The sequence below is a fragment of the Taudactylus pleione genome, unplaced genomic scaffold (assembly GCF_031769625.1).
Source record: "Taudactylus pleione unplaced genomic scaffold, aTauple2 ptg000717l, whole genome shotgun sequence".
In the NCBI taxonomy this organism is placed as follows: domain Eukaryota; kingdom Metazoa; phylum Chordata; class Amphibia; order Anura; family Myobatrachidae; genus Taudactylus; species Taudactylus pleione.
In genome coordinates, this window is record NW_028285119.1 from 757,958 (window position 1) to 773,691 (window position 15,734).

At 45.6% G+C, this 15,734-nt stretch overlaps 1 protein-coding gene across 2 annotated transcripts in view; it reads left to right on the forward strand.

Annotated features, from left to right (window-relative positions):
- Window positions 1-15,734, forward strand: part of LOC148477421 (uncharacterized) — an 87,559-nt gene that overhangs the window by 12,228 nt on the left and 59,597 nt on the right. For both annotated transcript variants that reach the window (XM_088456770.1, XM_088456771.1), the window contains exon 2: window positions 9,841-9,892. In XM_088456770.1, the coding sequence (XP_088312896.1) occupies window positions 9,841-9,892 (52 nt within the window). The remainder of the gene's footprint in view (window positions 1-9,840; window positions 9,893-15,734) is intronic.

Sequence of the window (15,734 nt, forward strand, 5' to 3'; positions counted from 1 at the left end):
TACATTCAGGCACATAAATGTGAGCAGTAACGAGAGATGAAAATGTACATTCAGGCACATAAATGTGAGCAGTAACGAGAGATGAAAATATACATTCAGGCACATAAATGTGAGTAGTAATGTGAGATGAAAATGTACATTCAGGCACATAAATGTGAGCAGTAATGTGAGATGAAAATGTACATTCAGGCACATAAATGTGAGCAGTAACGAGAGATGAAAATGTACATTCAGGCACATAAATGTGAGCAGTAACGAGAGATGAAAATGTACATTCAGCATACTTGCCTACTTTTGAAAATGACTTTGAGGGAGATTGTAGATGGCTGCAGAATGCGACGCGCCGTTGTGGGGGCGTGGTCTGCTCCACCCAAAGGACGTGTCTAACCACCTATGGGCGTATATATTCCTATAAGCTGACGCCCTAGCTCCCCCACTGACATTAATACATCTCTACCCTGCCATATTGACATTAATAGATTCCCCCCCAGACGCACACATTCATTTATATGAATAGATTCACACACACACACACACACACACACACACAGTCTCACATACACATCCTATGAATAGATTCATACACAGGGGCCCATTTATCAAAGTGCATTTGAGGTAAATTCCCCGAAAACACCTGTTTTCGGGGGTTTACCTCAAATACTTAGTATCCCCCGAATGTATGAAGGAGGGACCGCAGCAGGTATCTCCGATACCTGCTGCGATCCCTCCATTGCCGCCGGCAGCCGCCTCCCCCATAGGTTTCTATGGGGGATGCGATGCTGCCAAATGTATCAATATCTGGAATGCGAAGCATTCCCGATATTGGCCCCAGCAGCTAACGCTATCTAAAGATAGCGTTAGCCGCTGTTTCCTATGGGCACTTACCGCATATCAGCCGGCGGAGGGATGTGCCAGATCCCTCCGCCGGCTATCGGCGCCGCTCATGTGCAGTCCGCGGGACTGCGCATGCGCAGAACCCCCGACTGCCCTCCAGAGACATCGCAGGGACGGGCTCTTTTCGGAGCCCGTCTCCCTGCTTGTCCCGGATAATACATCCGGCAGATAGGATCGCATTTTCCAATGCGATCAGGGGCGGTACTGCATGCCCTGATCGCATTGCAAAATGCGATCATTAATAAATGGGCCCCACAGTCACACACAGACAGTCTCAGCACATCCCATGAATAGATTCACACACACACACACAGTCTCTCACACACAGACACCCAGTCAGTCACACACATCATATGAAGATTTCACCTCCCCACACACATCACATTACTACACACACACACACACATACATCACATTACTACACATCACATTACTACACATACATCACATTACTACTAGGGATGAGCGGGTTCGGTTCCCTGAGAACCGAACCCACCCGAACTTCGGGGATCCGGGGCGATCCGAGCCCAAGCTCGGATCTCCCTGTCTGCCCCGGATCCCTCTCCCGAGGCAAAACCTCGAGATCTGCTGTCGGATCTCGAGGTTTTGCCTCGAGCGGCCATTTAAAAAAAAATGCCTTTGCCTTTAATGGGCAAAGTGCTGATTGGCTGACAGAGCCGTCTGTCACGGCTCTCAGCCAATCAGCATTATGGTGCTCATTTGCATGTAGCACGGACTCGTGAGATCCGTGCTACATGCATCTGTGTGATTGACAGTGACACAGAGCACAGATGGGTCAGTGAGACCCGTCTGTGCTGCTGTGTATTTCAATGACACAGATGCACGCACGGACCAGGAGATCCGTGCTACTTGCATCTGTGTCATTGACACAGAGCACTAACGGGTCCGTGAGACCCGTCTGTGCTGCTGTGGTAAATAAAAAAAAAAAAACCTGTGTAAAAAGAGAAAAAAATGGCGTGCCCCCCCCCCAAAAAAAGAGCAACCAGCCCCGGGCATTAGTGACCCAGTGCTGGGTGTGCTTAAATACAGGGGACAAACGACATAGGGGTCCCCTGTACTTAAACACAACCAGCACCGGGCTAGTCAGAACCAGAGCTGGTTGCCAAAATACGGGGGACAAACGACGTAGGGGTCCCCCGTATTCTGCGCAACCAGCTCTGGGCTCTGATCCGGTCCTGGTTCTGGAAATACAGGGGAAAAAAATGAGTAGGGTTCCCCTGTATGTTCCAGAACCAGCACTGGACTTTTTCTAGCGGGGGGCTGATGCCACAGCCAGGGGAGCCCTTTCACCGGGCCCCCCAGCCGCAGCATCAGCCCTGACCGCTAGTCAGCCCAGGCCGGGGATCCCTGGAGAGCTGGGGACCCCCCCAATAAAGGGGTCACCCTCTCCAGGGCACCCCAGGCCCAGGCTGATAGCCCGGGGCTATCCCCGCCACCCCTGGTGGCGGTGGGTGGCGGGTTGATTGTGTGGTGTGGTGTAAATAAAGAATATCAAACATTGTCTTTACAAGTAGAACTGCAAGTCCCAGCTAGCCTGCCCCGCATGCTGGTACTTGGAGAACCACAAGTACCAGCATGCAGGGCATTAAGGGCCCACTAGTACCTGTAGTTCACCTGTAAAAAAATGTTTAAAAAAAACACAGGACACACACACCGTGACAGTATAAGTTTATTAAACATACATACACACACACACATGTACACATACTCACCTATGTAACCTGTAGCATCGGTCCACTTGTCCGGTAAAGTATCCCTAGGGGACCTGTGAAAAAAACATACTCACCATCTCCTATGCGAGGTTCTGTCCTCTTCGTTCCAAAGTAGGCATCCCCGGACTTGGCAAAAAAAAAAAAACGAAAACGCGATCCACGAACTTAGTACCGTTCTATAGAACGGTACTTCCCGAATGAGAGCTTAGCGGCGGGGTATCACCATGGAAACCCCGCTGCTAAGCGTTCATTGGCTGAGAGAGGCCATCTCCCGTCTCTCTCAGCCAATGAACGGCTCCCTCCATTGTAGTCAATGCTGGGAGCCGCAAGGTTATTAAAGTTTACCCTGCGGTTCCCACCATTGACTACAATGGAGGGAGCCGTTCATTGGCTGAGAGACGGGAGATGGCCTCTCTCAGCCAATGAACGCTTAGCAGCGGGGTTTCCATGGTGATACCCCGCCGCTAAGCTCTCATTCGGGAAGTACCGTTCTATAGAACGGTACTAAGTTCGTGGATCGCGTTTTCGTTTTTTTTTTTTGCCAAGTCCGGGGATGCCTACTTTGGAACGAAGAGGACAGAACCTCGCATAGGAGATGGTGAGTATGTTTTTTTTCACAGGTCCCCTAGGGATACTTTACCGGACAAGTGGACCGATGCTACAGGTTACATAGGTGAGTATGTGTACATGTGTGTGTGTGTATGTATGTTTAATAAACTTATACTGTCACGGTGTGTGTGTCCTGTGTTTTTTTAAACATTTTTTTTACAGGTGAACTACAGGTACTAGTGGGCCCTTAATGCCCTGCATGCTGGTACTTGTGGTTCTCCAAGTACCAGCATGCGGGGCAGGCTAGCTGGGACTTGCAGTTCTACTTGTAAAGACAATGTTTGATATTCTTTATTTACACCACACCACACAATCAACCCGCCACCCACCGCCACCAGGGGTGGCGGGGATAGCCCCGGGCTATCAGCCTGGGCCTGGGGTGCCCTGGAGAGGGTGACCCCTTTATTGGGGGGGTCCCCAGCTCTCCAGGGATCCCCGGCCTGGGCTGACTAGCGGTCAGGGTTGATGCTGCGGCTGGGGGGCCCGGTGAAAGGGCTCCCCTGGCTGTGGCATCAGCCCCCCGCTAGAAAAAGTCCAGTGCTGGTTCTGGAACATACAGGGGAACCCTACTCATTTTTTGTCCCCTATATTTCCAGAACCAGGACCGGATCAGAGCCCAGAGCTGGTTGCGCAGAATACAGGGGACCCCTACGTCGTTTGTCCCCCGTATTTTGGCAACCAGCGCTGGTTCTGACTAGCCCGGTGCTGGTTGTGCTTAAGTACAGGGGACCCCTACGTCGTTTGTCCCCTGTATTTAAGCACACCCAGCACTGGGTTACTAATGCCCGGGGCTGGTTGCTCTTTTTTGGGGGGGTGCACGCCATTTTTTTCTTTTTTTACACAGGTTTTTTTTTTTTTTTTTTACCACAGCAGCACAGACGGGTCTCACGGACCTGTCATTGCTCTGTGCCAATCACACAGATGCATGTAGCACGGATCTCCCGGGTTCGTGCTACATGCAAATGGGCACCATAACGCTGATTGGCTTCCTGTCTGCCACTGCAGTGCCACTCCTAGATGGGCCACGTGTTTGTGCCGCCCCCTTGTGTCGCTTAGCATAGTCATCCAGCTTCCTCGGTACAACCTTTTGGCCTAAAAACAATATTGTGAGGTGTGAGGTGTTCAGAATAGAGTGGAAATGAGTGGAAATTAATGTTATTGGGGTTATTAATAGCGTAGGAACAAAAAAAGGCCCATTTATGTGATTTTAGCGTTTTTTTTTTATTTTTTAAGAAAAAATCCAGATCCAAAACACAAAACCCAGAACCCAAAACACGGAAGGGTGGTTTTGGCAAAACCAATCCAGATCCAAAACACGAAGAAAGATCCAGATCCAAAACCAAAACACAAAACACGAAAAGTGTCCGGTGCACACCCCTAATTACTACACACACACACATCACATTACTACACCCACACATACTGTACATCACATTACTACACCCACACATACTGTACATCACATTACTACACACACACACATTACTACACCCACACATACTGTACATCACATTACTACACACACACATCACATTACTACACCCACACATACTGTACATCACATTACTACACATCACATTACTACACCCACACATACTGTACATCACATTACTACACATACATCACATACAAACACACAGTAATAGATCTCCCTCCCTCCCCCACGGCACTGACATGAGTTATACATGTGGCAGGGGCTGCAGTGAGCTCTAACACTCACAGTCTCAGGCAGCTCCTCTGTCTTCAGTGTCCTCCGGCGTCGGCTCCTCCATCCTCTGTCATCACAGGCTAGCCAGGGAATGCTGGGAGCATCAGTCTCTCCCAGCATCAGTCTGTAAGCAGGGGAAGGCGTGCCCAGGAGACCTCACAGCAGCCACACTCCTGCCTCCCTGCACCCGGTGAGTGCGCCCCTGCGTCTTAAGCTCGGGCCCCGCCCCCTTTACCTCCGGACTCGCGCATGCGCAGTCCGGATTTTTAGACAGGGCAGAGGGAATGCGGGGGATTCAACTTACTTTACGGGGTTGCGGGAGCTCCCACCTTTATTCGGGAGACTCCCGCGAAAATCGGGAGGGTAGGCAACTCTGACATTCAGGCACATAAATGTGAGTAGTAATGTGAGATGAAAATGTACATTCAGGCACATAAATGTGAGTAGTAATGTGAGATGAAAATGTACATTCAGGCACATAAATGTAAGTAGTAATGTGAGATGAAAATGTACATTCAGGCACATAAATGTAAGTAGTAATGTGAGATGAAAATGTACATTCAGGCACATAAATGTGAGCAGTAATGTGAGATGAAAATGTACATTCAGGCACATAAATGTGAGCAGTAATGTGAGATGAAAATATACATTCAGGCACATAAATGTGAGCAGTAATGTGAGATGAAAATGTACATTCAGGCACATAAATGTGAGCAGTAATGTGAGATGAAAATGTACATTCAGGCACATAAATGTAAGTAGTAATGTGAGATGAAAATGTACATTCAGGCACATAAATGTGAGCAGTAATGTGAGATGAAAATGTACATTCAGGCACATAAATGTGAGCAGTAATGTGAGATGAAAATGTACATTCAGGCACATAAATGTGAGTAGTAATGTGAGATGAAAATGTACATTCAGGCACATAAATGTAAGTAGTAATGTGAGATGAAAATGTACATTCAGGCACATAAATGTAAGTAGTAATGTGAGATGAAAATGTACATTCAGGCACATAAATGTGAGCAGTAATGTGAGATGAAAATATACATTCAGGCACATAAATGTGAGTAGTAATGTGAGATGAAAATGTACATTCAGGCACATAAATGTGAGCAGTAATGTGAGATGAAAATGTACATTCAGGCACATAAATGTAAGTAGTAATGTGAGATGAAAATGTACATTCAGGCACATAAATGTGAGCAGTAATGTGAGATGAAAATGTACATTCAGGCACATAAATGTGAGTAGTAATGTGAGATGAAAATGTACATTCAGGCACATAAATGTGAGTAGTAATGTGAGATGAAAATGTACATTCAGGCACATAAATGTGAGCAGTAATGTGAGATGAAAATGTACATTCAGGCACATAAATGTGAGTAGTAATGTGAGATGAAAATGTACATTCAGGCACATAAATGTGAGTAGTAATGTGAGATGAAAATGTACATTCAGGCACATAAATGTGAGCAGTAATGTGAGATGAAAATGTACATTCAGGCACATAAATGTAAGTAGTAATGTGAGATGAAAATGTACATTCATAGTATTGTTTTTATTCCCCTGTCTAAGCGACACTACAGGAAGCATTACTGTTGGGGCATTACTATAGGGACACTAGGGGCACTCACTACTGAAGCAGGCATTACTATAGGGGTACTTCTTTAGGGGCATTACCTCAGAGGGCACTGCTGAAGTGGGCATTACTGTAGGGGCACTGCTGCATGGGACATTTCTATGGTGGCACTGCTGAAGGTGGCATTACTATAGTGGCATTGCTGCAGGGGGTATTACTATGGGGCATTACTATAGGGGAACTGCTGAAAGGGGCACTGCTAAAAGGGGCATTACTATGGGGGCACTGCTGAAAGGGGCATTACTATGGGGGCACTGCTGAAAGGGGCATTACTATGGGGGCACTGCTGAAAGGGGCATTACTATAGGGGCACTGCTGCAGGGGGCATTACTGTGGGGGCACTGCTGCAGGGGGCATTACTATAGGGGCACTGCTGCAGGGGGCATTACTATGGGGCACTGCTGCAGGGGGCATTACTATGGGGGCACTGCTGCAGGGGGCTTTACTATAGGGGCACTGCTGCAGGGGGCTTTACTATGGGGCACTGCTGAAGGGGGCATTACTTAAGGGGCACTGCTGCAGGGGGCATTACTATAGGGGTACTGCTGCAGGGGGCATTACTAAAGGGGTATTACCTCTGGGCATTACTATAGGGGCACTGCTGCAGGGGGCATTACTATAGGGGTACTGCTGCAGGGGGCACTACTACAGGGGGCATTACTATCGGGACACTGCTGCAGGGGGGTCATTATTGTGTGATGTCTTGATAAAAGAGGGAGAGCCTCTGAAACGTTGATTACCACAGTGGAGTGGCCTGCTTTATTACTATTTATTCCGGAGTGCCATCCATCTCTATTGAGATATATATAAACAGTAATCTCTTCTCATATAATCATCCTGACTTTGGTTTAATGACTTGATTTCACAATGTTCTGTAGTTCCGTAGAAATAGTAATGGGGTTAGGGGTGTGTGTATCCTCTTTATCAGAGTTTGAGGATGGAGAAGGGCTGGCAGCCATAGCACATGGATGATACATATCTTTTTTGGCTGAAGGTTGAAGCTGTCTCAGGTTGCATACAGCTTTTCTGCCACATTGCCATTATTCCCCCCACCTTCAAAAGAGTTCAGAGGTTGTTATTATACAGAGCACAAGAACTGGGTGAATAAAAGTTTATTCTACTAAGGTAACCTCTTCAGATGATCATAGGGCCAGGCATCGCCTTCCTCAACTAGATTTATATAGATAATTTGTTTTCCATACATTACATAGAGTCAAATGTCATAGTCTGTTACTTGTTGGCATCGGCGTGATTCAGACGAGTCTGTACAATGTTTTAAAGGGGCAATCTTTTAAAAGGCAAAAACATTTTAATTTATTGGACAGACTGTCCAGAAACCTGCCAATGCCTGCACGTTCCGGGTTTTTACATTTCCCTCGTAGACTAAGAATAGTACTTAAATAGTTCTATGTATTGTCAAATTTCATGGTATTTTGATCACTTTTATTATTATTATCCTTTGTTTATATGGCGCCACAAGGGTTCCGCAGCGCCTTACATAGTACATAAATATAGTACATAAACAGTTGAGCAGAACAAGAAAACAATGTCATACAGTTTAAGACACTACAAGACAAGTACATGGTATATAAACACTGCTGCAACAGAAGCAGGATGGCAAAAGTCACGGGTTAGGTGCTTTTGAGTATAGAGCAGATAATATAAGTAAAGAAAGGATAAGCACAAGAGGAAAGAGGGCCCTGCTCGTGAGAGCTTACATTCTAGAGGGGATGGGCAAACAGACAGGGGTGACACGGATGGGGTAGACAGTGAGCATGGGACAGAGGGATAGGATGACAGATGGCTGGATTCCTATTTTACAGTATGTGTGGAAATCATTTGAATTAAGATTTATGCCACTGACATTCTACTTTAAGAGGCAGTATTTGTAGGTGTCTGTGGAAAGCCATGGCTGTTATGTCAGTGTACGTGAAGTCTGACGGGTAGCTGAAGACACTTCATGAAGGGCTATTTAGAGAGTGTGGTTAACGTGTGAACCAGTAGTCTCAGGTAAATGTAGAAATTGGTGAAAGTAGTTATTGTAAAGAGATGTTCAGATGTAAAATAATAAGTTGTGATCAAGTGTGAATTCTATAAGGCACATTTATTGATTTGGAGGGTGATGGGAGACATGTGAGGTTTGTAGGATATTTATTCCATAGTAAATCCGCTGTATGTGTGTGGGGCCTGGATTTGGTGATATGTCACCAGATAATAAAAGCAGAAGGATGGAGAAGTAGATATAGTTGTAGGTGTGTAAAAGTTTTCTATAGTGACACAATGAGGCTGTAATTGTCAATTTTTGATGAAAAGAAATCTCATTAGTTTTTAGAGGAGGTGAGTGACTCAATAGGGCGGCAGTGTGCCCAGAGAGGTGAGATGCAGGGAGAGTTAGGGATGTTATATCCTTAGAGAAAATACAAAGGAGGGAGTTGATAAAAAGAAATGTGTAGTACATGGTGAGTTTTAGGTTTGTTATTTTTAGACAATTTTTAAAGCAATCAGTTTATTAATCTGAAATTACCTTAGATGTTGGTCAAGGTTTGTTCAACTGTTTGATTAACTGTTATGTAATCACACTTTGTGCATTTAACACTTGGTGCTTTTTAACCCCACCTGCAAACAGCCCCAGCTGCCCCTAGACTGAATATAAGGAGTGGTATCCCTTGATTAGGACAGGCTACAGCTGACTCAATTGGTCTGCTGATCAAAGGAGATAACTTGCTCTGAGTTGGAGCAAAAACCAGGCCAGATATATACCATAAACTATGCTTCACTGACCAATACAGACTATACAGGAAAAAAAAAAAAAAATAAATATCTATGCAAGAGAGGCAGTTACGTACATTAAATCCACACACAATTGCAAGCATAAAGTTCTATGCAGAATATAGGTGCAATAAGCAGGATGGGACAGTTACGTACATTAAATCCACACACAATTGCAAGAATGAAGTTCTATGCAGAATATAGGTGCAATAAGCAGGATGGGACAGTCACGTACATTAAATCCACACACAATTGCAAGCATGAAGTTCTATGCAGAATATAGGTGCAATAAGCTGGATGGGACAGTTACTTTCTAACCTCTAGCTGGAAGAATTTGTTCTTGTGCTGAATTTTACTCTCACGATGATCTTCACAAATTAAGATCATTCTGATGTATTCACTTTGCTTATACTTGGTATATAGTTAGTGGTTTTAGAATGTCACATTATTCTTAAAAAATATTTTTTTTCCTGTGTTTCCAGGAACTAAGGAATTTCGCTTTGAAACACAGCAATGTTGTGCTGCTCCAGCTAGGTAAGTATAATAAGACATCAACCAATAACCATGCCTTGCCCTAATACTAGCATGAAAATAGTATAGATTATGCAGCCGTGTACTAAATTAGCTCACAAGACTATAATGACAACAGTCTAACTTAAGGCATACAGCATTTAATATTAAACATGTGAAAGATAAAGTATTCCCCCTCCCTGTAAATACCACAATTTATAACACTGTATATGTATATAAATAAAGGTGTGTGTGTGTGTGTGTGTGTATATATACACAAGGAATGCCCTTAACTTACACTAATAAGGATTACACTATAACCAGTTAATGAAGATAATGTGTATACAAGCTGCACCTCTCTATTGACCCCCTGTTAGACAAGCCTCCAAAGTAATGTAAAAACGAAAAAAGAGAGGGCGCTAGAATATTGTTCTGAAACTCCGTCTTAATTTGTTTGCACATTCAAATATGAGATATATCAATAGTCAGTCCATAGAATGAAGTTCAAAGGTAGATCAGTCAAGCCTCCCCTGCATGCTGGTACTTGGAGAACCACATGTACCAGCATTAAGAGCCCGCTGGTACCTGTAGTTCACCTGCAAAAGAAATATTAAAATCACAGGAAATCGACACCGAAGGTTTTATTTTATTTCACATACACTAACTTATTTACTCACACTTACCTACAATCCCTGTAGCCATTCACATCCTCTTGTCCATGTAGCATTCCTGACACCAGTAAAATAAAAAAAATCCATATTCGCCTAACCCCGTGTCATTTCCTCTTCTGTCCATGGGACGGAGGTTCCCCTCTCTCAGCCAATAAACACTCAGCCCATGCATTTCTATGGGAAGTTCAGCGGCTTAGCCCTCATTTGCGTAGTACCACCCTTAGAGGATGGTACATGTCTGTGGGCTCCGTTGTGTTTATTATTATTCGTTGTGTTTATTATTTTTTTTTTGTGAAGACGTGGATGTCTACTTGGACAGAAGAGGATACGGCATAGGGATAGGTGAGGTATGAATTTTTTTACAGTTGTCTTGGACAAGAGGATGTGAATGGCTACAGGGTTTATAGGTGAGTATGTGTGAGTGTGCGTGACTTCTACTTTCACAGTGTGTGAGTCTTGTCTTTATTTTATTATTTCTTTTACATGTGAACTAGAGGTACCAGCGGGACCTTAATGCTCCGCTTGCTGGGTTTCCAAGTACCAGCATGCAGGGGAGGCTTGCTGGGACCTCTAGTTCTACTGTAAAAAAAATAATAATATAATTTATTTTTATTTTTTTATACAATCAACCCGGCACCCACAGCCCAGGCGTGCCGGGGACAGCCCTGGGCTGTCAGACCAGGCCTGAGGTGCCCTGGATAGGGGGGAACAACTTTATTGGGGGGTCCCCACCTCTCCAGGGATACTATACCAGGGAAAATACTATAAAATTCAGACACACACTCTATATATAAATTAGTTGAAGAGGTCAGTGGTCTACTCCTGTGCATAGCAGTCAGTTATGTGGACAAGTGGAGGTTGTGGTGGGCAAGGAGGGCTCATAGAGGCAGTGCAGTGTTATGTATAGGCGGCCAGGGTGATAGTACAAACAGCAAAGTGGTTTTGGTGTGAAAGGGTCAGAGGAGTAGTGCAGATAGGTAGTGATGAGTACACAGAAGTCAGGGAGGTAGTGCAGAGAGGTGGTGTTTGGTACGGAGGGGTCACGGTAGTACAGATAGATAATGGTGAGTGTAGAGGGATCAGGGATGTAGTGGTAAGCATGGAGGAGTGAGAGAGTTAGTGGTGAGACACCAGTAACTCTTGCAGTGCTGGTCAGTTGTGGGTAAATGAGACCACTACAGATGTACTAACATTGTGCCACACTGTAGTGCCCCACACATTATACCACACCAAAGTGCCCCCCACTTAAGCCACATTGTAGTGCTTCCCACGTTATGACACATTGTAGTGTCCCCCACATTATGCCATACTCTAGTGCCCGCAGTGTACTCACCAGAAGCCACAGCAGCCTCATGCAGCCGGCAGAGCAGCAGTCACAGCCTCACAATGAGTCACTCCCATGAGGCTGCACTGCTGCTAATCTCCACAATTCAGAGGAGCATGTGATGGGCTCCTCCAGTCAAAGCTCAGCATCTAATCCTCTGACCCCTCTGCAGAGACTACTGGGATTTCTTACTCAGAAGTGCAGTGCTGGGTCTGACTGCAGTGTGCCTCGGTGGTTCTCTGTGTGTAGCTGCCGGCCGGGTCAGTCACAGCTTTGATGACTGCAGCCTTCTCTAGCGGATGGTGCCGTAGGCCACGCCCTCCCACGATAGAGGGCGTGGCTACAAATCAGTTGGGCTCACCGGGATTTCAGACTCCCCGGCTGCCCAGTCCAATCCTGATCTTCTTGCTTCTGAATAGTCACTGTCGAGGAACACCCAGCACATTTCCAATACATTTCTGATACCGTGTGTCTCAATAGCAACTGCACCTCTGTGGGACGCATGCACTTTACAAGTTCATAGGGATTTTTGCGCACACGCAGTATCGGAAACATTTTTAAACTCCGTGAACATTGGCATTGCGTATGACTCCGCATCAGGCCCTCTATCTCCTATGTTCCAATTGTTGTCGGCCTGTGACAATCTATAGTTTGTCTGTTAATTAATAATAATATCTTGTTTTATTACTTGTTCTCATTTGTAATGTTCTTTGGAATATGCTGGTGTCCTATAAATAAATAAATGTAAGTAAATAATGTAACACTACATTCGAGCAAATATGTGTCAGGTAGATGACATAAAGTTAACCTACCTTCATCCAGTTTAAAGTCCTTCCGCAGCTTTGCTCTGCAATGAGCAGCTGTACTGATCTTTTTTTTTTTTTTTTACAACCTTTGGGTTACATTGTTGATAGAGATCGGAGCTCAGCCAGCAGCAGTAAAAGAAGACACAGTGACGCAGGTAGGAGAATCAATGGACACTGAAATTTAGGGGTATATTTACTAAAGTGAGAGTTTTTCGAAGTGGAGATGTTGCCCATAGCAACCAATCAGATTCTACTGAACATTTAACTAGCGCCTTCTAGAACATAATAGCTAGAATCTGATTGGTTGCTGTGGGCAACATCTCCACTTCTAAAAACTCTCACTTTAGTAAATATACCCCTTAGTGTAGTGAGGGGAGAGTTACAGTGAGTATGGGGTGAGACAGGCTTCCAGCACTCAGACCCATCTCCATGTGTGCCTCCCCAGCCATTGACCTCACCGCACGTCACTGATACAGATTAAATATGAACTTGTAAGAAGATTCCCTTAGGAATTAGCAGTGAATAAACAAGGGTTTAAAAAGGTTTCTAAAAAATTATACTTTTTTTTGTTGTTAAATCACGTTAGGTGCATTTGTAGAACAGTGTGTTCCACAAATGTGTGTACTGTACATCAATGGCAAAGCCAGAGCAATCAGTAATGCATGTTAACAATATCATACAATTTAACTGAAACATATGAGCTTGTTGCCGAGTGTAATAGCCCTAAAATATTTTCTACGCAAGTTCTACCTAAATGTTATGGTGATTTTAGGGAATCTTCAGCTGTTTCTTCATTTGTTTGTAGCTTGCAAGGTCTACCCTATTCTGTAGTCAGGCGTAGTGGTATCCTTTGCCTTGAGTTGTACTCCATTGCCACAATTTTTATAGCAACAGCCTTTATTTAATCTGAAACATTTTTCGCTCTTTTTGTCAGGTAATTCCACAATATGGGTAGCTATAGGAACAATATTTTCTTAGGGTCTTACATATTATACAACAATTTCTAAAATATACCTTTAAAATGCTTTAAACCAGATTCTGGTAACAATCCTAGTACTACACTTACTAATTACCTAAATAAGCTTTCAAATACTCTGTGCTTATTTTAGAGATGAGCGGTTCGGATTTCTTGGAATCTGAACCCGCCCAAACTTCCGGGATCTAAGGCGATCACTGGACACAGCAGACAGCACAACAACACCAGCCCAGAATGGATCAGCACCAGCCCAGGACACAGCAGACAGAACAGCATATCACCTCTCCCTAGCCCTACACTACCCACCCTCACTGTTCAGTCTCCACAGTCGGAGTGAAATGGCGCCCGCGGTGTCCCTTATATATAGAGACGAAAGTTCACGAGTCGCGAGATTTCGTCTCTATGGTTTTGCCTCGATTTGAGAAATCTGAGTAGTCATCTGGCACTTGCACACACCTTTCAAAGTTGTACTAATTGTATGTCTGTGCAGCAGTGAGATAACTATGGTCTTCGGAGCCCAGGGCAAGATGGCGAACGCCTCCCCCCTCCCACCCCACACACACATACATATAAGCAACTATATTTGCGCGCCCTCAGCGCGTTGCAAAAATGGGCGTGGTCACATACCAGAAGGGGCATGGTCACTTCAAATAGGGCTTGCCGACATTACATGCCACCCATTTCTCATCACTCTGGGAACATTGGTTTCCATATGCACCTTGCCTATACGGTGGAACCTCTGAAGAAATGTATCCTCCATGGGAAGACGGCGTCTTCAGTCGATATTCACTATTCAGGGTCACATCGTCCGGAAGATGCCTGTTTGTGTAGGAATATTAACAAAGTCATCATCATACAACAGCGGTTCAACCAGAATCGTGCCCCCTATGTAACTTTCTACCCCCTGCGTCTGCCACACCATTTCCCCCTGAGTCGTCTCTTAGAACACCATCATTTCCCCCTCCTGCATTGTCTCTCAGTCACACCATTTTTTTGGACTTGGGAGTGCAAAGTATTTGTACCCTGACATCATCAGTTACTGTCCAACATCATTCCCTACTGTCCATGTGGACAACATAGAAGGGAAATAAAAACTTGTGGCGAGTGAGCAAATTTCTTCTTTTTGTGGACTGTGTGGGCATGGAACATCACTTCCGCCCTCACTGCACGTCACTTCCAGGTACAAATACTGAAGAGGATCTATACAATACCATGTGTATTTGATGGACACAGACATGCACACGCTGACACAGATATACACACTCTGACATAGATCCACAAACACCAGGGCCAGCTTGAGGCATGTTCGACCAGTGCAGTCGAACAGGGGCACCACCCCATAGAGGGCGCACCCCTCCCAACATCCCGATTTCAGTGGGACTGCACTGTCTCGCTGTTCCACCCATGGGCCGAAGTGTCCCGCGGGTGGTCTGGTCGAGAGGTTGGGCACCCCGGAGTAGCTGAATGGTTGCAGGACCCCGGAGTAGCTGAATGGATGCTGCACGCATGGGCACGGCATCCATTCAGTGCAGGGTGAGGGTTGGGGGAAGCCAAGCTAGTGATGGAGTGCTGGGCTTGCCCACAGCCTGAAGTTACACGGGACTCGTGCCATGCGCGACTAGGGGGCAATGGCTACCCATGCTGCACAGAGCGTGGCTACCCCTGGAGCTGGCCCTGACACACGGCGACACAGATACAGACACGCCGACACCGATATAGACACGCTGACAAAGCCTACACTGACACGCTGACAAAGCCTACACAGAAATGATGACACAGACACACACACCACTTTCACACAAATGCAGCCAGCCTAAGCCACATAAATACAGTAAACGCAAAATTCATCCCCTGCCCCCGGCACCTCCCACCACTCCTCCGGCAACACACACAAATACACACCTGCGGTGCGGCTCTAGCGCTGGGGAAGGAGAAATCACTAGCTGACAGCTGTCACCCGGTGCGGCGGCAGCTCTCAGCATCAGCATGCAGAATGATAGGAAGGTTGCCTGGGTGGAGTTGTGTGCTTCAGCTGCAGCTCCCCCTGCAATCAGCCCCAGCAGGTACAGTTGCCTGCTGCTCAAGTCAT